Consider the following 22,716-nt stretch of genomic DNA (forward strand, 5'->3'; position numbering starts at 1 on the left):
TGGTCTGACCAGAGTCCCAGTCTCAACCCAGTGGAACACGTAAGTCATGAGTTAGAGGACGACTTCGCTCCAGACCCCAGCGTCCAACATGGCCGGCGTCTCTGGTTTCCGCTGTTGAGGAAGAAAGGCCTGCCATTGCTCCATAGACATTCAGACATCTCATTAAAGGTGTCCGCAGTAGAGTTCAAACCGTAATGGAGGCGAAGGGTGGATACACCCAACATTAATGTCCACTAATAGGTGTTCGGATACTTTCGATAAAATAGTGCTTGTATTTTAGAACTGTCGGTTTCCATGGGTCCCACGGACAAGGGTTTCATATTACTTTTACTTATAAAATAATTTTGAGTTGCTTAAGAGAAATATCTTAAATTAAGTCTTAAAGTCTGTAAAATTTCTGGCTTATTCAGCCATCATATTAGGCTCCAGGAAGCTATTCCCAGGGCAGTGGAGATGCAAGAAGCATAGAGATGACGCAATGTGGGATGGGGTACCGGTGACAGATGTTAGATTCGGTACCAAACCCGTGAGAAAGACGGCCTGCATGATGCTGCTGCTCTGTGATTGACTGCTGTGTTCGGCGGTAGGACGCCAAAACGTTAAACTTTAGTGGCTATTATTAATTAAACCTGTCATCCAAATTACTTCATTTTTTTTAAAATAAACATCTCTCAACAGCCAGCTATCAATCAGTCATTTCAAAATTATTAAAATCAAAGTATTACTAAAACAAAAGACTGACGATATTACTGCCGATGCACTTCGGTGGCGTTCGGGTCACGCCTTGCTGGCTTGGCGCGCGAAGTGTCTCGGGCAATCCGGCTCTCCAGTTCTGACAGTTCCAGTAGACAGACATGTTGTCTCTTATAGCAGTATTTGTTTCATGCAATTTTATTTACTACAGTTCCGACCGTCGCTAGGTACAGACATGTTGTCTGTAATGGTAGTATTTGATTCATGTAATTTTATTCTCCAGTTCTGACGGTTCCAGTAGACAGACATGTTGTCTGTGGCAGGATGTATTTCACGTTATTTTAGCCAGATATAATGACTGTGGAAAGATATGTTCAATACGTTGTGATCAAGAATAGTTTCTCGTGTCTATAGCAATAAAAACGCGAGTGGCATCCCAAATGAGTTTATTCGTAGCAGCAGTTCCTTGCGAAGTTAATTTCAGCCTCAAGAAAAAGAATCCACGACCTGCGTGCTGTTTTCTGCGCTGGGGACATCATCATCATGAAGACAGCAGGTTAGTGAAGTGTACAAGAACTTATGTGTTCCACACAGGGCAGTGGAAACAACTAGGCACCTCACGTGTAATGCATTCACAGTACAAATGTGCTCAGTGACACGTCATCTGCAGTAATGCAAAGGAGGTAAAGAAGGATGAAAGTATTAACACTATCTCACTTTTATTCCTTTTTTCTTGCCGTAAGTCTATAACGTTACCCATAACATATTAGTCATATCCCCGTAGGTTTTCGAACACACATTTACCCGTGCACCTGACTCGTTCCTTTACTACGATATGTGGTCATAAAGGTTCAGTTTGCATCTCGAAAAAATAAAGTTAGGTGTTTAATTTTTGGTTTGTTGCAGGCTCACATCTGCAATCCCCACGGCACAGTACCGTAGCACCGTCTCAAAACAAAATGGTGCCGCTGATGGATTATGCGTAGTGTAGTGCGGTAATTCGTTTCCTTTGATGGAAAAATACAGAGCAAAGCGCCACTATACGACACAGTGAGTAGGTACAGTAGATGCTTCCAGTGTGGCAAACAAGTCTGAACGACGAAAAAGGAACAGGCAGACCATCTCTCTACGAAGAACTTAGAATTGCAGTAAAGCTGGAGACCCCGGCGCTCGAAGATCAGCACATCATAATCGAACACATAGGGAGAAAATGAAAATCAGCCATCAATCAATTTTTGACATCTTTCACGAATTTTTGAACACGAAAATTGTGGTCGGCCAGTGGGTTCCGCGACTGCTCACACCCGTTCAGAAAGCCTGGTAAACTGTGGCAACAGCTGAGACGGTGCAAATATGTTAGGCCAGTCCAGCCGACATCTTCATCCACAGAATCACGATGGACAGTTGCTGAGTGTAGCACTCCGAGATACAGGAGCAAAGCAAACAGCGGAAGTCTTCAGAGCTAAAAGCGACTTCGGGCGCGCCCCAGGGGAGTGCTGTAGGTCCGTTACTTTTCGCAACATATGTAAATGACATAGTAGACAAATCGGAAATTCTATGGAGCTTTTCGCGGATGATGCCATCACTTACAAGAAGTCGCAATGTTAGAAAATTGTACCGAAATGCAGGAAGAGCTGCCGAGGATCGGAGCTTAGTGCAGGGAGATGCACTTGTCCTTCAACATAATCAAATGCAACGTATTGCGAATAAATAGCAGAAATACCCTTTACTGTATGATAACGATATTGCAGAACAATCACTGGAAGCAGTTACTTCCACAAAATATTTAAGAGAAGGCATGCGGAGCAATTTGAAGTGGAACGACCACATAAAATTAATCACAGGTAAGGCAGGTAATAGGCTAAGATTCATTAGAAGACTCCAAAACAAATATAGTCCGTCAACAGAGGAGGTAGCTTACAGAACACTCGTTCGACCAATACTTGAATACTGCTCGTCAGTCTGGGACCCGTTCCAGACAGCGTTGATAGAGGAAATGTAGAAGTTCCAAAGAAGAGCAGCACACGTGCATTTGGTAAGCATGAATGTGTCACAGAGATGGTCAGCCAGCTTCATTGGCACACGCTGCAAGGGAGGCGCTCTGCATCACGGTGTTGTCTACTGCAAAAAAACAGGTTCAAATGGCTCTGAACGCTATGGGACTTAACTTCAAGGTCATCAGTCCCCCCTAGAACTTAGAACTACTTAAACCTATCTATCCTAAGAACATCACACACATCCGTGCCCGAGGCAGGATTCGAACCTGAGACCGTACCGGTCGCGCGGTTCCAGACTGGCGAAATCGGCGATTCTCGGGATGGATAAATGATCTAACATATATAATTAAGTTTCTACGGAAACTTCAGTGCTTGAGTTGTACTCGCATTTATCCGGAGTTTTTTTACTTTCGTTTACCCACCCACATTTCGCTGAAGTGGGCTTTTATTTTTCCTTCTTGTTAACTCAAGCTGTGGTATTTTCTCGTAATGTTTTGTGTATTAGTTGTTTTCCTTTCTCCGTTTGTCAAATTTTTCGCAGTTTTATAAACAATGACAGTGAAAGTTTAAAAGTTGTAGTTTTCCACAGTGGAGCTGATGCGGAAAATAGAAAAAATTGAAGAATTTGAAAGGAAAGCAACTGTGATGCCAAACATAAAAACGCAAAAACCACGACATGTGGTAACAAGACAGGAAAATAAAAACCCACTCATGATACCGTTACTTCAGTGAAACATCCCTGGGTTTCAAATGGGACACAGGAACTTCATCTCAAGATGAATACTACGCGTAATTCTTATAACACATGACTGTATTGTGAAACTTCTATAACCGTCAAGTTGAATTTCGCCAAAAAATATTCTATAATTCATTAGCGCATGTAAATATGTAGAATAAAGAGATTTCTTCATTTTTAAATCATCGTTAGCTGTAATCATGCGACCGAAAATGTAGCATAATTAAGGCGTTTCATTAATGCTATACTGTTATTTCTCCCGATGAAGCCTGTGATCTATTTGCGGTCCTAAAAACGTATCATCATCTACTTCTTGTATTTCATTGTTTGAGTAAACTACACTCCTGGAAATTGAAATAAGAACACCGTGAATTCATTGTCCCAGGAAGGGGAAACTTTATTGACACATTCCTGGGGTCAGATACATCACATGATCACACTGACAGAACCACAGGCACATAGACACAGGCAACAGAGCATGCACAATGTCGGCACTAGTACAGTGTATATCCACCATTCGCAGCAATGCAGGCTGCTATTCTCCCATGGAGACGATCGTAGAGATGCTGGATGTAGTCCTGTGGAACGGCTTGCCATGCCATTTCCACCTGGCGCCTCAGTTGGACCAGCGTTCGTGCTGGACGTGCAGACCGCGTGAGACGACGCTTCATCCAGTCCCAAACATGCTCAATGGGGGACAGATCCGGAGATCTTGCTGGCCAGGGTAGTTGACTTACACCTTCTAGAGCACGTTGGGTGGCACGGGATACATGCAGACGTGCATTGTCCTGTTGGAACAGCAAGTTCCCTTGCCGGTCTAGGAATGGTAGAACGATGGGTTCGATGACGGTTTGGATATACCGTGCACTATTCAGTGTCCCCTCGACGATCACCAGTGGTGTACGGCCAGTGTAGGAGATCGCTCCCCACACCATGATGCCGGGTGTTGGCCCTGTGTGCCTCGGTCGTATGCAGTCCTGATTGTGGCGCTCACCTGCACGGCGCCAAACACGCATACGACCATCATTGGCACCAAGGCAGAAGCGACTCTCATCGCTGAAGACGACACGTCTCCATTCGCCCCTCCATTCACGCCTGTCGCGACACCACTGGAGGCGGGCTGCACGATGTTGGGGCGTGAGCGGAAGACGGCCTAAAGGTGTGCGGGACCGTAGCCCAGCTTCATGGAGACGGTTGCGAATGGTCCTCGCCGATACCCCAGGAGCAACAGTGTCCCTAATTTGCTGGGAAGTGGCGGTGCGGTCCCCTACGGCACTGCGTAGGATCCTACGGTCTTGGCGTGCATCCGTGCGTCGCTGCGGTCCGGTCCCAGGTCGACGGGCACGTGCACCTTCCGCCGACCACTGGCGACAACATCGATGTACTGTGGAGACCTCACGCCCCACGTGTTGAGCAATTCGGCGGTACGTCCACCCGGCCTCCCGCATGCCCACTATACGCCCTCGCTCAGAGTCCGTCAACTGCACATACGGTTCACGTCCACGCTGTCGCGGCATGCTACCAGTGTTAAAGACTGCGATGGAGCTCCGTATGCCACGGCAAACTGGCTGACACTGACGGCGGCGGTGCACAAATGCTGCGCAGCTAGCGCCATTCGACGGCCAACACCGTGGTTCCTGGTGTGTCCGCTGTGCCGTGCGTGTGATCATTGCTTGTACAGCCCTGTCGCAGTGTCCGGAGCAAGTATGGTGGGTCTGACACACCGGTGTCAATGTGTTGTTTTTTCCATTTCCAGGAGTGTATTTTTGTAGCTTATGCAGTTTATACGAGAATTATTGAATTGCATGTGCCGAGTATTGTCAAAATTTAAGGATAATCCGTTTGCCATGAACCATCTGTTGTTCTTTTCGAACATTTCATTAGCCGGCTTTTTAGTAAGCCGACTGGTGCTTCTTTCTACTCCTGTAACTGCAAAAAGAACAAAATTTGCATCTTATGACACTGGAAGTGTAAGATTATTTATGAATATCGGAATCAACCGAGAGAGCCTAAACCGAATACTGTAGCGCATCACTTCTGATGCTTCAATCTTAAATGCGTATTACTGTGCGATCGAGATGGAACAACCCACTGCCACGCAAGAGGATGTCTGTAATTCGGCAATATCTAAACTTTCGCCGGGGGATATTGTGGCCTACACAATCAAAGCCTCAGCTAACTACGAAATTTTCCCAACAATATTTTCCGGTTTATTGTTTCTAGTACTTATCTGTTCACTTACGCAACGAAGGGAAAGCAGAAAGGTGGAAGGAGTATATAGAGGGTCTATACAAGGGCGATGTACTTCACGACAATATTATGGAAATGGAAGAGGATGTAGATGAAGATGAAATGGGAGATACGATACTGCGTGTAGAGTTTGACAGAGCACTGAAAGACCTAAGTCGAAACAAGGCCCCGGGAGTAGACAACATTCCATTAGAACTACTGACGGCCTTGAGAGAGCCAGTCATGACAAAACTCTACCAAGTTGGGAGCTAGATGTATGAGACAGGCGAAATACCCTCAGACTTCAAGAAGAATGTAATAATTTCAATCCCAAAGAAAGCAGGTGTTGACAGATGTGGAAATTACCGAACTATCAGTTTAATAAGTCACAGCTGCAAAATACTAACACGAATTCCTTACAGACGAATGGAAAAACTGGTAGAAGCCGACATCGAGGAAGATCAGTTTGGATTCCGTAGAAATATTGGAACACGTGAGACCTTACGATTTACCTTAGAAGAAATATTAAGGAAAGGCAAAGGTACGATTCCAGCATTTGTAGACTTAGAGAAAGCATTTGACAATGTTGACTGGAATACTCTCTTTCAAATTCTAAAGGTGGCAGGATGTAAAATACAGGGACCGAAAGGCTATTTACAATTTGTACAGAAAGCAGATGGCAGTTATAAGAGTCACGGTACATGAAAGGGAAGCAGTGGTTGGGAAGAGAGTGAGACAGGGTTGTAGCCTATCCCCAATGTTATTCAATCTGTATATTGAGCAAGCAGTAAAGGAAACAAAAGAAAAATTCGGAGTAGGTATTAAAATCCATAGAGAAGAAATAAAAACATTGAGGTTCGCCGATGACATTGTAATTCTGTCAGAGACAGAAAAGGACTTGGAAGAGCAGTTGAACGGAATGGACAGTGTCTTGAAAGGAGGATATAAGATGAACATCAACAAAAGCAAAACGAGGATAATGGAATGTAGTCAAAATAAATCGGGTGATGCTGAGGGGATTAGATTAGGAAATGAGACACTTAAAGTAGTAAAGGAGTTTTGCTATTTAGGGAGTAAAATTACTGATGATAGTCGAAGTAGAGAGGATATAAAATGTAGACTGGCAATGGCAAAGAAATCGTTTCTGCAGAAGAAGTCGTTTCTAAAAGTATTTGTATGGAGTGTAGCCATGTATGGAAGTGATAAATGGGCGATAACCAGTTTGGACAAGAAGAGAATAGAAGCTTTCGAAATGTGGCGCTACAGAAGAATGCTGAAGATAAGGTGGGTAGATCACGTAACTAATGAGGAGGTATTGAATAGGATTGGGGAGAAGAGGAGTTTGTGGCACAACTTGACTAGAAGAAGGGATCAGTTGGTAGGACATGTTCTGAGGCATCAAGGGATCACCAATTTAGTACTGGAGGGCAGGGTGGAGGGTAAAAATCGTATAGGAAGACCAAGAGATGAATACACTATGCAGATTCAGAAGGATGTAGGCTGCAGTAGGTACTGGGAGATGAAGAAGCTTGCACAGGATGGAGTAGCACGGAGAGCTGCATCAAACCAGTCTCAGGACTGAATACCACAACAACAATAGTTTACAAGCGAAGGACAAAAAATTAGTCACACACATCTCGAGCTAATCGGCTATTACTCCAACCGACTACTTTGAGCCCAACTATACGTCTTCTCAGTATATTGACGTATTTCTTGAGACGCATAGTTACTGTCGAACAAAGTGCACAGAATGAAATTCGCAAAGACTTTATGCCCTGGTATTGACATGTCCCTTGTTTGCTATCCTTGTCAGCTACTCAATGAAATTGCGCAGCAGCACCACACATTCATCCATCAGCCACCAGAATTTACTGTTTTGCATTTTCCGTTGACATCTGCATAAATATCGGTTTGTGACCAATTTGCTTAACTCCTTCTTGATAGGTTTTTTTTTTGTCTTAGAGTGTGTTTGAACAATCATATTTGTCTATGATCATCGTAACCTGAATGAGTGGACCCAAGCAATGGTACGAAAAAACACGCAGAAAATATCACACAATCAAGTCCGACCTGAACTACACCTTTCACAGACTGTGAACTCAACGCCTCACTGTACCGATTGTGCACTCGATGACTTGCGTCACGTGGAAAGAGGCAGAATTGTCACTCCTCAGAGGACACTGTACCCCTGCAAACAGTTGCCGTCTAGTTTGTGTCTTAGTTGGCTATTTAAAAAGTGAAGCTTTATGTGTCGCTGTCAGCAATGGTCTTTTGCAAAGTACGCGACTCATCTTGAGCTGCACAGGGACCCTCATGACCCTCTGATATCAGTTTTACACGATATACAAAGCTACAAAGCGATCAGTGTGCTGTTGAGGATGTGACTGACATTTACACTACTGGCCATTAAGAGTGCTACACCACCAAGATGACGGGCTACAGACGCGAAATTTAACCGACAGGAAGAAGATGCTGGGATATGCGAATGATTAGCTTTTCAGAGCAATCTCACAAGGTTGGCGCCGGTGGCGACACCTACAACGTGCTGACATGAGGAAAGTTTCCAACCGATTTCTCATACACAAACAGCAGTTGACCGGCGTTGCCTGGTGAAACGTTGTTGTGATACCTCGTGTAAGGAGGAGAAATGCGTACCATCACGTTTCCGACTTTGATAAAGGTCGGATTGTAGCCTATCGCGATTGCAGTTTATCGTATCGCGACATTGCTGCTCGCGTTGGTAGGTCCAATGACTGTCAGTAGCATAAGGAATTGGTGGGTTCAGGAGGGTAATACGGAACGCCGTGCTGGATCCCAACGGCCTCGTATCACTAGCAGTCGAGATGACAGGCATCTTATTCGCATGGCTGTAACGGATCGTGCAGCCGCGTCTCGATCCCTGAGTCAACAGATGGGGACGTTGCAAGACAACCATCATTTGAACGACGTTTGCACCAACATGGACTATCAGCTCTGAGACCATGGCTGCGGTTACCCTTGACGCTGCATCACAGACAGGAGCGCCTGCGATGGTGTACTCGACGACGAACCTGGGTGCACGAATGGCAAAACGCCACTTTTTCGGATGAATCCAGGTTCCGTTCACAGCATCATGATGGTCGCATCCGTGTTTGGCGACATCGCGGTGATGCACATTGGAAGCGTGTATTCATCATCGCCATACTGGCGTATCACCCGGCGTGATGGTATGGGGTGCCATTGGTTACACGTCTCGGTCATCTCTTGTTCGCATCGATGGCATTTTGAACAGTGGACGTTACATTTCAGATGTGTTACTACCCGAGGCTCCACCCTTCATTCGATCCCTGCGAAACCCTGCATTTCAACAGGATGATGCACGACCGCATGTTGCAGGTCCTGTACGGGCCTTTCTGGATACAGAAAATGTTCGACTGCTGCCCTGGCCAGCACATTCTCCAGATCTCTCACCAACTGAAAACGTCTGGTGAATGGTGGCCTAGCAACTGGCTCGTCACAATACGCCAGTCACTACTCTTGATGAACTGTGGTATCGTGTTGAAGCTGCATGGGCAGCTGTACCTGTACACGCCATCCAAGCTCTGTTTGACTCAATGCCCAGGCGTATCACGGCCGTTGTTACGGCCAGAGGTGGTTGTTCTGGGTACTGATTTCTCAGGATCTATGTACCCAAATTGCGTGAAAATGTAATCACACGTCAGTTTTAGTATAATATATTTGTCCAGTGAATACCAGTTTATCATCTGCATTTGTTCTTGGTGTAGCAATTTTAATGGCTCTGAGCACTATGGGACTTAACATCTGAGGTCATCAGTCCCCTAGAACTTAGAACTACTTAAACCTAACTATCCTAAGGACATCACACACATCCATGCCCGAGGCAGGATTCGAACCTGCGACCGTAGCAGTCGCGCGGTTCCGGACTGAAGCGCCTAGAACCGCTCGGCTACCACGGCCGACAGCAATTTTAATGGCCAGTAGTGTAGCCTGGTGAAGTTATTGAGCGGACGAAGATCGGAGCACAGGCTTACAAGTAAACCTGCAGCTCAGGCGCGTAGAACCACTGGTTGTAACGCAACTGAGCTAGGAGGCGGCAACGTGGCAGAACTCGTAAGCTGCAAAACGCGCGAAAGCAGCGTCAAAGCGCGGCAGCGGCGGCGGTTCCAGTCGCAGAGACCGGAAGCTGAGCCGTGAGGTTGGGGGCGGGGGCCGCTTTCTCCAGCAACGAACAGCGCCTCCTCCAGGAACGGCCTTCGCGTGGTGCTCACGTGCGTCACGCCACGGTAGGTTCTCCGGCTCTCCGGAAAAACTCGTGTAGGCAGCGCTTAGCTGCTTAGCCTGTGCCGATGTCTGCAGACGCCAGGCAGGCGTGAATCCTAGAGTTTAAATTGTTACATATACCAATTTCCAAATTTCTCAGCTAACTTTCGGAAAATTTATTAGTATGAAAACTAAAGCTCTCGAATATGACAAAGAATTCTAGAAAATTTGCAAGCTAAACTATCTGATGTTTGAAACGCGTCCGGACACCTATTAGAGAACATTAATATGGGGTGTATCCACCCATCGCCTTTATCATGGTTTTAACCCTGCTAAGGATGCTTTCAGTGAGGCGTCTGAACGTCTATGTAGGAACCGCAGCTCCACGAGAACCGAAACCAGAGAAAGTAGTCGTTTTGGACGCTAGAGTGTGGAACAAAGTCGACGTTCTAACTCAATACAACTCATCAATTGTATTTGTACATGTTAATACTTTGGAAAATATAGAAGTTCGAAACCGAATGAATCGTTTATAGTACCGCTGTATTGTTAGCATTATTGCTACAATATTAGACACCTGTGACGCGTTAAAAGTGCAGTGATTTGAAGGGCGTGGGGAGAAGTGGAACACCGGGACCCCACTCCCTCCAGAAACAAACTTTGACTCCGTGACTGACTCCAGGTCCGTACACAGTTGCAAGCTGCGTATCTAACGGCTTCAAGAGACAATATTTCAAATACGAGGGGCGTTCAGAAAGTAAGCTCCGATCGGTCGCGAAATGGAAACGACTATGAAAATCCGATAAAGCTTTGCACAGATGTGTTGGGTAGTGTCTCTAGTATAACCCCAGTTAGCATCACGTCGCTCTTCTCATTTCTGAGCTCGCAGTGAGTGCGTAAAGATGTCTAGAAAATAGTGTCTGCCGCCAAGTACGAGGGCCTGGTGAGAAATTTCGCCTGAAGCTATGCAGCTAACATTACATAACTGTCGTGCTGTTTCTTCTTCAAGACAATTCTCAGCCGCATTCTGCAGGGGCAATGAAGATGCTCCTGCATCGTTTTCAAATGGAAATGTGAGATTACCCACAATATAGTCCGCAATTGTCTCCCCCTGAGTTTCATCTCTGGTCACATGAACCGCTGTCTTTGAAGACAACATTTTGACACAGACAACGAGGTGTAGGCCAGCGTGGAGAATTGGCGGAAAGCGCTGGCGGCTGCCTTCTATGATGAGGCTATTGAAAAGTTGGTACAACGCTATGACAAAAGTCTAAGTCAGAACGGCGACTACGTAGAGAAGTAGCTGAAAGGTGTAGCTAATTGTTACAAGTAAAACATTTCTGATGTTCACTGTGGTTTCAATTTGGCAATCAATCGGAGCTTACTTTCTGAACAGGCCTCGTACATACTGACCGACTTTAAAATCTGAAAATACTGTCATAATCTATCCATTAAGAAGTACACTGCTGGCCACCGTAAATCCAACACCCTGCAGGAAGCATCCGAATCAAGTGAAATTTACACCATGGGTTTGCAGCGATGAGATATGCAACTGATTAGAATTTCAGCGCAGACGCACATCACGCGCGCCTGTGGCGCCACCTCATAGCGCCATTTAAGGCTTGGCGATTTCGACGAGTGTACGTTCGGTACGTGTGTTTACCTTGTGTTTGTTTCACAAGACGATCAGTTATGCCTCGTAGACAACAGCGAACATCGTTTGATCAAGAATCCGAGTTCGACAGAGGAAGTGGCTTACCGAGATTGTGGATTATCATACGGAGAAATCGCTAGTCGTGTTGGTTCAAATGGCTCTGAGCACTATGGGACTTAACATCTATGGTCATCAGTCCCCTAGAACTTAGAACTACTTAAACCTAACCAACCTAAGGACATCACACAACACCCAGCCATCACGAGGCAGAGAAAATCCCTGACCCCGCCGGGAATCGAACCCGGGAACCCGGGCGTGGGAAGCGAGAACGCTACCGCACGACCACGAGATGCGGACAGTCGTGTTGGACGAAACCAAACAACTGTATTGCGGATATGTGACCGTTGGATGCAGGAGGGTACGACGGACCGACGTGGTCGATCGCATTCACCTCGGTGCACCACTGCACGTGCTGATAGGCAAATTGTGCGCATCACAGTGACGGATCGCTCAGTGACATCCCGAACCATAGCACAGCACATTGCGTCTGTAACGCATCATCCAGTGTCTGCGCGTACCATTCGACGCCGTTTACAGCAGAGTGGTCTGTCCGCAAGACGTCCATTGCTTCGTCTACCATTGACGCAGAACCACAGACGTCTCCGTCGCCAATGGTGTGATGACAGACGGATGTGGACGGCAGAATGGAATGACGTTGTCTTTACTGACGAGGCACGCTTCTCTCTGCAGCACCACGATGGTCGAATTCGAGTGTGGAGACACCGTGGAGAGAGGATGCTGGACAGCTGCATTATGCACCGCCACACTGGTCTTGCACCGGGTATTATGGTTTGGGGCGGTATTGGATATTACTCTCGCACGCCTCTAGTACGCATTGCCGGTACTTTAAATAGCCGGCGCTACATATCCGAGGTGCTGGAGCCAGTTGTCCTTCCTTACCTTCAGGGCTCGGCCACAGCCATATTTCAACAGGATAATGCGCGACCACACGTGGCACGCATTGTCCAAAGGTTCTCCGTCAACAACGAGATTGAAGTGCTTCCCTGGCCGGCTCGCTCTCCGGCTCTTTCGCCGATAGAAAACATGTGGTCCATGGTTGCTCAACGAGTGACCCAGATTACATCCCCAGCTGCCACACCAGATGATCTTTGGCAACGTGTGGAAGCTGCTTGGGCTGCTGTACCCCAGGAACACATCCAACGTCTCTTTGACTCAATGCCGAGACGTGTGGCAGCGGTGATCTCCAACAATGGCGGCTACTCTGGCTACTGATTCTGGCAGGAACCACATGTCACAGACGTCTGTAAACGTAATCATTTGATACTTGGTCAACATGTTATCTACAAAATAAATTTTGTTGTGCTACCTCTTGTCTTTCTTGGTGTTGCATTTACGGTGGCCAGCAGTGTATTATATTACGTTACACGATCCTACGTTAACACAATAAGTCAGAGACCATAGCTAGAAAATGTGTCTATATCTTGAGACAGTGTAGTTCACGAGATGCAAATTACCCGGATTTCATTCATCCAGTATTTGAGAATGAGTCCATCACGCTTAATACACAACTTCAATCCGCTATGAAAATTTTTTTCTCACTGACACCCGCCAATAAATGATGAAAGGAAAAAAAAGTTTGTCACTTACTACATTTTCGATTTTCATACCGTGAAACATCAGTGTCACACATGACGTCTTAATTTGTTACTTTTTTATTACTAACTATATTAACAACACATTTCACAGACAGTATCCGCATATACTACTGAAAATACCTGCAAAATTATATCATTCTAGGACACATAGTTCCTGAGATATGCCCTCATAAAAAATGAAATATGTGAAAAATTTGCTTTTCTATAACGGAGTTGTTTTATTCATGAAATTTGATTATTTAAAAAATCAGGAGTTGGACAGGTACTTGTCTGGTTACGTTCATCTAAAGGCAGCCAGTCGCAACAGTTAAAACAACTTTATTTTTTTGAGCCTGTGACTGGTATCGAGCATTTCCTGCTCGTCTTCTGATGGAAGAGGAAATTAAGACTGGTGTCTTGAGTACCTTCAAAAAAATACTCAAATGTGTGTGAATGCCTAAGGGACGAAACTGCTGAGGTCATCGGTCTCTAGACTAACACACTACTTAAACTAACTTATGCTGAGAACAACACACACACCCAAGCCCGAGGGAGGACTCGAACCTCCGGCGGGAGGGGCCGCGCAATCCGTGACATGGCGCCTCTGACCGCGCGGCTTGAGTCCCTTCAGCAGCAGCGACACCACAGACGGAACAGGCGCTGGGCCGGGACAAGCAAGGGGAAGAAAATCTGCCGTTCGCCTTGCAAAAGAACCATCTCAGTATTCGCGTTAATCGATTTAGCGAACATCGGGAAACGATGGCCGGACGCCGATTTGATCCTAATACGTCCCAAACGCAGATCAAGTCATGCTCCATTCGGTCACTTTTTAACGGTTTACGGTCACAATTTAGGTTCCATGCGGATAGTGCACAATTGGTTAAAGTACATGGCCAATATTAACGTGCGAATATCAACAAAGTAAGGTAGGGCATTACACTACTGGCCATTAAAATTGCTACACCACGAAGATGACGTGCTACAGACGCGAAATTTAACCGACAGGAAGAAGATGCTCTGATATGCAAATGATTAGCTTTTCAGAGCATTCACACAAGGTTGGCGCCGGTGGCGACCCCTACAACGTGCTGACATGAGGAAAGTTTCCAACCGATTTCTCATACACAAACAGCAGTTGACCGGCGTTGCCTGGTGAAACGTTGTGATGCCTCGTGTAAGGAGGAGAAATGGGTACCAACACGTTTCCGATTTTGATAAAGGTCGGATTGTAGCCTATCGCGATTGCGGTTTATCGTATCGCGACATTGCTGCTCGCGTTGGTCGAGTTCCAATGACTTTTAGCACAACATGGAATCGGTGGGTTCAGGAGGGTAATACGGAACGCCGTGCTGGACCCCAAAAGCCTCGTATCACTAGTAGTCGAGATGACAGGCATCTTATCCGCATGGCTGTAACGGATCGTGCAGCCACGTCTCGATCCCTGAGTCAACAGATGGGGACGTTTGCAAGACAAGAACCACCTGCACGAACAATTCAAAGACGTTTGCAGCAGCATGGACTATCAGCTCAGAGATCGTGGCTGCGGTTACCCTCGACGCTGCATCACAGACAGGAGCGCCTGCGATGGTGTACTCAACGACGAACCTGGGTGCACGAATGGCAAAATGCCTTTTTTTCGGATAAATCCAGGTTCTGTTTAGAGCATCATGATGGTCACATCCGTGTTTGGCGGCATCGCGGTGAACGCACATTGGAAGCATGTATTCGTCATCGCCATACTGGCGTATCACCCAGCGTGATGGTATGTGGTGCCATTGGTTACACGTCTCGGTCACCGCTTGTTCGCACTGACGGCACTTTGAAGGGTAGGCGTTACATTTGAGATGTGTTACGACCCGTCGCTCTACCCTTCAGTCGATCCCTGCGAAACCCTACATTTCAGCAGAATACACGGCCGCATGTTGCAGGTCCTGCACGGGCCTTTCTGGATACAGAAAATGTTCGACTGCTGCCCTGGCCAGCACATTCTCTAGATCTCTCACCAATTGAAAACGTCTGGTCAATAGTGGCCGAGCAACTGGCTCGTCACAATACGCCAGTCACTACTCTTGATGAACTGTGGTATCCTGTTGAAGCTACATGGGCAGCTGTACCTGTACACGCCATCCAAGCTCTGTCTGACTCAACGCCCAAGCGTATCACGGCCGTTACTACGGCCAGAGGTGGTTGTTCTGGGTACTGATTTCTCAGAATCTATGCACCATAAGTTCGTGAAAATGTAATCACATGTCAGTTCTAGTATAATATAGTTTTCCAATGAATACCTGTTTATCATCTGCATTTGTTCTTGGTGTAGCAATTTTAATTGCCAGTAGTGTAATATAAATAAAATGGACATTACTGTCAATTATTTTTTTAATTTTTAAGAAAACGGTGGTACAAAGCTTCCATGTATTCTGCCTGACAAAAAAATATCAAGCATCCGGATGTCAATGCAACTTCGTTTGTGTACACACCATCGGCCGCCATGTAAATAATTAAAGTTGCAATTGTCTGTGTCAGGTAGAACGCCCACCGAAGTGCATTAGTGATGTTCTTTGTGGTGCTGCTAACAGACCTGGTAAATGATACAAGGGGCGTGAACAGCGCGTACGTTGAGCGGTAGCTGTGAATGACAAGGACATGTCACTACGCGTGTGAGACAGCCTTATCAGCACCTGACAATGTTTGAAAAGGGTCTCGTTGTGAGTCTGCATTTGCCTGGCTGGTCGAATCATGCAACATCGGGACTTGTGGGACATTCAGATGTGATAGTGGCCCGACATCGGACCGCCTGGGAATGTGACAGCAGGCATACTAGTAGCCATGGTTACTGTCGACCCCGTCTGTCCACCACAAGGGAGGATCGTCATACTGTGCACCAGTCACATCGTAACCCTTTCACATCTGTGCCTGCCATCCTAGAACAAATAATGAATTCCTTGCGACATTCTGTTTCACGTACACCATTGGTCGGAGACTGGCAGCAGCCGGACTCCGCAACGCAAACAGCTACTCTTGGGGTGGTGCTGTCATCGGGAAGCATTGACTTACTGATGACTGGCTTCAGCGTTGAATCGTGGTTCTGCGCTACCCCGGACGACGATCGTCGGTCAGTATGGCGCGCTCTAGGGAAACGTCCCGTTCTTCCAATGTTTTGGAGTGGCACAGCGGTCTCATACCTGGCGTCATGGTGTGGGAAGTCACCGGGTATGACTTCAGGCCACGGCTGGTAGTGACTGAGTGGCCTCTGACAGCACAACGATACGTCACTGACATCCTGCGTCCTCATGTGTTACCTCTGATGCGACAGTATCGTGGTGCCGTTTCTCAACGGAACAATGCTCGTCCAAACAAGACACCATCTCTACGAACTGTCTACGTGATGTTGAGGTAATTCTGTAGACAGCAGTATTCCCAGATCTGTCCCCTATAGAATATGTATGCAACCAGCTAGGACGTCAATTCGGTAGCAGTGTTGGTATACAGGCTATCAAGGATGAGTTAAAACAGTTGTCGGCTAGTATGCCTCAGGAGAGGATACAGTGGCTTTATGACACCATTTCCAACCGAATCCTTGCTTGCATGCATGCAGGCAGGACAGAACAAGACGGGAGGCAGGGTGGGGTCGGGTTGGAACATTTCCTGCATTTGGTGACGGCTGAAAAATATGTAAGACAATAGATGCACATACACTGAACCGCCAAAGAAACTGTTATTCAATTACAGGGATATGTAAACAGACAGAATACGGCACTGCGGTCGGCAACGCCTATATAATACAAGTGTCTGGCGCAGTTGTTAGATCAGTTACTGCTGTTACAATGGTAGGTTATCAAGATTTAGGTGAGTTTGAAAGTGGTGTTGTAGTATGCGCACGAGCGAGGGCACACAGTATCTCCGACGTAGCGATTAAGTGGGCATTTTCCCGTACGACCATCTCACGAGTGTACCGTGAATATCAGGAATCCGGTAAACAATCAAATCTCTGACGTCTCTGCGGCCGGAAAATAATCCTGCAAGAACAGGACCAACAACAACTGCAGAGAATCGTTCTACGTGACAGAAGTGCAACCCTTCCGCAAATTACAGCAGATTTCGATGCTCGCCAATCAACAAGTGCCAGCGTGCGAACCGTTCAAGGAAACACCATCGCCTACCCTTGATGACTGCATGACACAAAGCTTTACGCCTCGCCTCGGCCCGTCAACACCGACATTGGACTGTTGATGACTGGAAACATGTTGTCTTGTCGGACGAGTCTCTTTTCAAATTGTAGCGAGTGGATGGACGTGTACCGTTATGGAGACAACCTCATGAATGCATGGACCCTGCAGGTCAGCAGGGGACTGTTCAAGCTGGTGAGGCTCTGTAACGGTGTGGGGCGTGTGCCGTTGCAGTGATATGAGCCCCCTGATACGTCGAGATACGACTCTGTCAGGTGACACGCACGTAAGCATCCTGTCTGATCACCTGCATCCATTCGCGTCCATTGTGTATTCCGACGGACTTGGGCAATTCCAGCAGAACAATGCGACACCCCACACGTCCAGAATGGTTCCAGGAACACGCTTCTGAGTTTAAACACTTCCACTGGCCACCAAACTCCTCAGACATGAACATTGTTGACCATATCTGGGATGCCTTGCCACGTGCTGTTCAGAAGAGATCTCCGCTCCTCGTACTATTACGGATTTATGGACAGCGATTCATGGTGTCAGTTCCCTCCAGCACTAATTCAGACATTAGTTGAATCCATGCCACGTCGTGTTGCGGAACTTCTGCGTGCTCGCGTGGGCCCTACACGATATTAGGCAGGTGTACCAGTTCTTTGGCTCTACAGTTATATGACAAATAATGCAACTATTAAATAATTATGTATCTGATACCAAGAAACCTCCCTTTAACTTGATGCAGTGTTAATTCGAGACTTGGTACTAAATTGCTTGCGTGTTAGCAAATATACACTATAACATGTTCTGATGGTTCTAAGACGCAGTTCTCAAATATTCCCTCAAATTGTGCAATGACCAACTGAGATCAGATAACTTCTATTCCTTTGATTCCTTCTTTTCCAGTACTTTATTTTCTGTTTATGTCCCATTTTTCTTTCTTCTGTCCATTTTGTTGGCGCTTTTTTAAATTTTTATTTTCTTTGCGGGCGTCTAAATTGAAGAACTTACTTCTAAAAGAGCTTCTTTCTGTTGTTTCTGATTGTTTGAATTTTTCAGTTCCAATTATTTTCTTACTATCGTTGACCTCTTTTTGCAGAGATATTGGCGTATTTACTTTGTATACAGTAGTCTTTGAACGAGTAATATTTGGTTCGGCTTTACCAACGATATTTTATGTTTGTTTTGACATCTCTCTTGCAAAGCCTTACAACATGGTCTGAGCTAAAACGGAATAAGGTATCTTGAGCAGCATGACTTCTTCCATGCCAACCAGCTCAGATTCGGAAAGAATCGGACCTTGCGTTCTGGTCACGTGATACCCTGAAAGTCATGGGTTGTGGTAAGTCAGGTAAATACAGTTTTTCTTGCGTTCCCAAAAGAAAAATTAACTCAGTACCGCACCAGCATTCACTGACCAAAGTACGATCACATGGGATATCCAACGAAAATTTTTAATGGGTATTCGGCCTCTTCAGTGAGGAGGATGAAACATGTTATCTTGGGACAGAGATCAATCCGGCCACCCCATAAAGTATCTAATGCGGGACAAAAGCACAAGAAAAAGGATATAAGTTTGGGATCCCATACAAAATAGAACTGAAAGGGAATATTGAAGGTATACGAAGAAGGGCACCACGAATCGTCACTGGTTTGTCTTTTATGGATCTTAAACGAAGTATTACCGATGATTAAATTACGCTCTGCGCAAAATTCTATCAGGCGGTTTCCTCTTTCATTCCTTTCCCTGAGTCCATATTCACGTACTATTTTTCCTTCTCTTCCTTTTCCAACTATCGAGTTCCAGTCCCCTATCACAATTAAATTTTGTCTCCTTTAACTATCTGAATAATTTATTTTATCTCATCACATGTTTCTTCAATCTCTTCGCCTACCACAACGCCGTATTCTGCTTGTTTACATACCTCTGTATTTGAATACGCATGCCTATACCAGTTTCTTTGGCGCCTCAGTGTACATCCCCTATATACTATCTGATCAAAAGTATCCAGACACTCCTATGAGATTCAGACCCACCATTGCAAAAGGACGCGGGGAACATTATGTTGTGAGCACAGACGCAGTAACAGCAGTCGGACAGGAGATGTCAGTTACTTCGAACTTGGACTAGTCGTTTAATGTCCCCTGAGTAACAAGTCTATGAGGGACGTTTCAGCCCTTCTAAAGCCGCCCAAGTCGAATGCTGGTGAAGGGCTAGTCAAGTGGAAAGCGAAGGAGCAACCACAGCTAAAATAAGACAGGCAGGCCTCGTGTACCGACGGCCAGGGACCGTCGAGCATCGTGGAGGGTGGTTGCTAAAAATCGCAAGAAAGCAACTTGTGAGTTCCAACGTGCTACCGGCAGTCCAGTTGACGCAGTGATTGTACGTATTGAGTTAAAAAGAATGGAGTACGGTGGTCCAACAGCTTCTCATAACCCACACGTGCCAAGCGATGCTAAGGGCTTATGTAAAGAGCGACGCCACTGGAGAGTGGATGCTTTGACACGAGTGATTTTGACTGAGGAATCACTCTACACCTTGAGGCATCCGACAGAAGGGTTTGGGTTTGGCGAATGCCTGGAGCACGTTACTTGCCATCAAGTGTAATGCCAACAGTGCAGTACGAATGAGGTTGTGTTATCACATGAAGGTGTTTTCCGTCTTTACTGTGTGGCCCCCTTATTTCGCTTAAGAAAACTCTAAATGTGGAAGGATACGAATACGTTTTACGGCATTGTGTACTGCACAAGGCAAAGGAGCAGCTTTAATTCGATGACTATCTATATCAGCAGACAGTGCACCCTGTCTTAAAACAGCATCTGCGAGGCAACGGGTTATGGACAGTAACATCCCCGAAACGGACTAGCGTCCTCAGAGCCCCGACCTGAACCCAATGGAACACCTTTAGTACGAGCTACAACGTCAAATTCGCTCCAGACCCCACTGTCCAACATAACTATCTTCTCTAGTTTCGGCTCTTGAGGAAGAATGTGCTGCCGTTCTTCCACAGCAAATCAGGCACCTCACTGAAAGTGTCTCCAGTAGAGCTCAAACCGTAATGAAGGCGGAGGGTGGACACGCACCACGTTATGTGCACTAACAGGCGTCCAAGCAATGTATCTGCCTGCTCTGTATTTCAACTATTTGAGTTATTATACTTTTATTCTATATGGGCAGACTGTATCATTTTCCCATTCTTTTCATATTTGTCACTGTGACAGCTCGTAATTTCACACTCAGCATCATTTCCCTTCTACTCTCTTTCACATCTTTGGCTGCGTTTGAAGTTATGTTCTTCTAACTCTTCAAAATGCCACTCTTTGCGTAGGTTCACGGGGTCAGCAATATAAAACTGCTCAAACAACTACAGTGGCAAATTGTAGAAGGGATGCATTGTTCCTTTCAAAGAGGCTTACTGTTTTAATTACGAATACCCAATTTCAAAGTCAAGTAACACACCAGTTCGTTCCAGATAATGTATCTGGCGTAGTGATAGGAAAATCAGAGACTTCCAAGCTCATGCGGAGGCTTGCCAATGCAACAGTTGTTCCTCCGACGCATTGTTCACGAACGGAACAGGAAAGGGAAACTGATAATGATACCACAAGTACCCTCCGCCACACACCGTAAGGTGGACGTCGGAGTGCAGATGTAACTGTAGAATCACGGGCACCGCCACTGCTTGAGAAGCGACGTATAACAAAACCATTACGAAGCCCAAGGTTTCGCTTGACTTGCGCTATTGCACGTGATGTACAAACATTACGAAATCAGAAATTCCACTGATATCGACACCAGCTGTGTACGGAGCCGAGAACATGCCAGCTTGCCCTCGTGTTCTGGTAACCCATTCTGTGAAGTCCCGTCGCCTGTGACGTAGAGGTCAGCCGGCGCTGAACGGTGTCGCACGTTCCGGATGCGGAGGACTTCCGGCGGCAGTGGGAAAGCGAGCGTGCTGGAGAAAGCTCTCCAGTCTGAGCTCGTCTCGGCTCCAGTGAAAGTGTTACATCACAGCCTCCGCTGGAGCACCTGGCTCCCGTCTGCTGGAAACGACGCCCCAAACCGGGCCAGCCCTTTCGTATGGAACCCGCCAGAACCATGTCCACGCCGCCACGGGACAGCGTCTTCTGCTGAAACTGACCTAACCCAAGATAAGGCAGCGGCCTTCAGAATTGGTTAAAATTATGTAAATTTTTTCTCCGTGTATCCTCTGCAGAAGACGTGTGTATTGCGTTGGCAATATTGTGATGTAATTCTACTGAACTCATCGCTCTTCTCATAAATCTCGTTGTCAAATCTACTGTGATCACTCGATGTAATCCTATCGAGTAATTCAGACAAAAACTGTTTTTTAAAGTAACCTGCAATTTTAAGAAACAAAGATTGATTCTGATGTAACAGACACTTTCGGCCACTACATAAAATTGCTTAAAATGATCTGCCCTTTCCGTATCGAACGTTTTACTTGTTCTTGGCATGTGCTTCATCTAATGCAACTAAATGAAAGGCTGTTTTTATTCGACATACGCGTTTCACTTCTTTTTATTTGTGAAGCAAGTTCAGTGGGCTATAATGCAGTCTGTATTTGCGTTACATAACAATGTTATTACATTCAGTTTTTCCTTTTTTAGGCGAGGAACAGCTTTTTGCAACGCGAGTTTCGTGATACTAAATTGATATTTGCATCTGTTTATCATTTCCGCTTTTGTTAGTGCTTGTGTACCGTCCTGGAGTTGTACTTACATGGTGAGCATATCCAGGATGTCAGAGTTACTGCGTTTTACGAACTCATTTCGGTTCCACACTACGCTTCATCAATCACTGTGTTTCGGTTTGGCTTCTTAACTGTATGTCGTGTTACCAACTGTCGCTACGTATTTTTAGTTCGCCTTTTGTTCGTGCTGCGCCGTCTGTATGTAGTTTAATATTATTTTGTTGTTGTTGTTGTTGTTGTTTGTGTGTGTGTGTGTGTGTGTCTGTGTGTGTGTGTGTGTGTGTGTGTGTGTGCATCTGCTTGTGTGTATGAGTGATGACTTTTTTATTTATTATTCAGTCTGGGTACGTTATATATCCTCTGTTTTTTGTTGTTTTAGTGGCTAGCATGGTCAACGAATCGTTACTTACTTTGATTTGGTCGTTCGTTAAGGTTACACCAAAAGAATATAGAAACAACTGAGGAACGGCGAAAATCATTAAAAAAATTACCTTTTACTTGTAATTACTTTATCAGCTGTCTTCAAGTTTGGTATCTGGTTTTTCTTTCAGAAATTATCTCTAGCTTTACTAACATGTATTCGAAACCAAAGCCACCTTTTATTC

At 45.8% G+C, this 22,716-nt stretch overlaps 1 protein-coding gene across 1 annotated transcript in view; it reads right to left on the reverse strand.

Annotated features, from left to right (window-relative positions):
* Positions 1 to 22,229, reverse strand: part of LOC124612796 (probable cytochrome P450 303a1) — a 139,324-nt gene extending 117,095 nt beyond the window's left edge. The window contains exon 1 of the mRNA XM_047141199.1: positions 22,141 to 22,229. Within this exon, the coding sequence (XP_046997155.1) occupies positions 22,141 to 22,151 (11 nt within the window). The 5' untranslated portion in view covers positions 22,152 to 22,229. The remainder of the gene's footprint in view (positions 1 to 22,140) is intronic.
* Positions 22,230 to 22,716: the final 487 nt, after the last annotated feature.

Source organism: Schistocerca americana, chromosome 4, assembly GCF_021461395.2.
Source record: "Schistocerca americana isolate TAMUIC-IGC-003095 chromosome 4, iqSchAmer2.1, whole genome shotgun sequence".
NCBI classification, from domain to species: domain Eukaryota; kingdom Metazoa; phylum Arthropoda; class Insecta; order Orthoptera; family Acrididae; genus Schistocerca; species Schistocerca americana.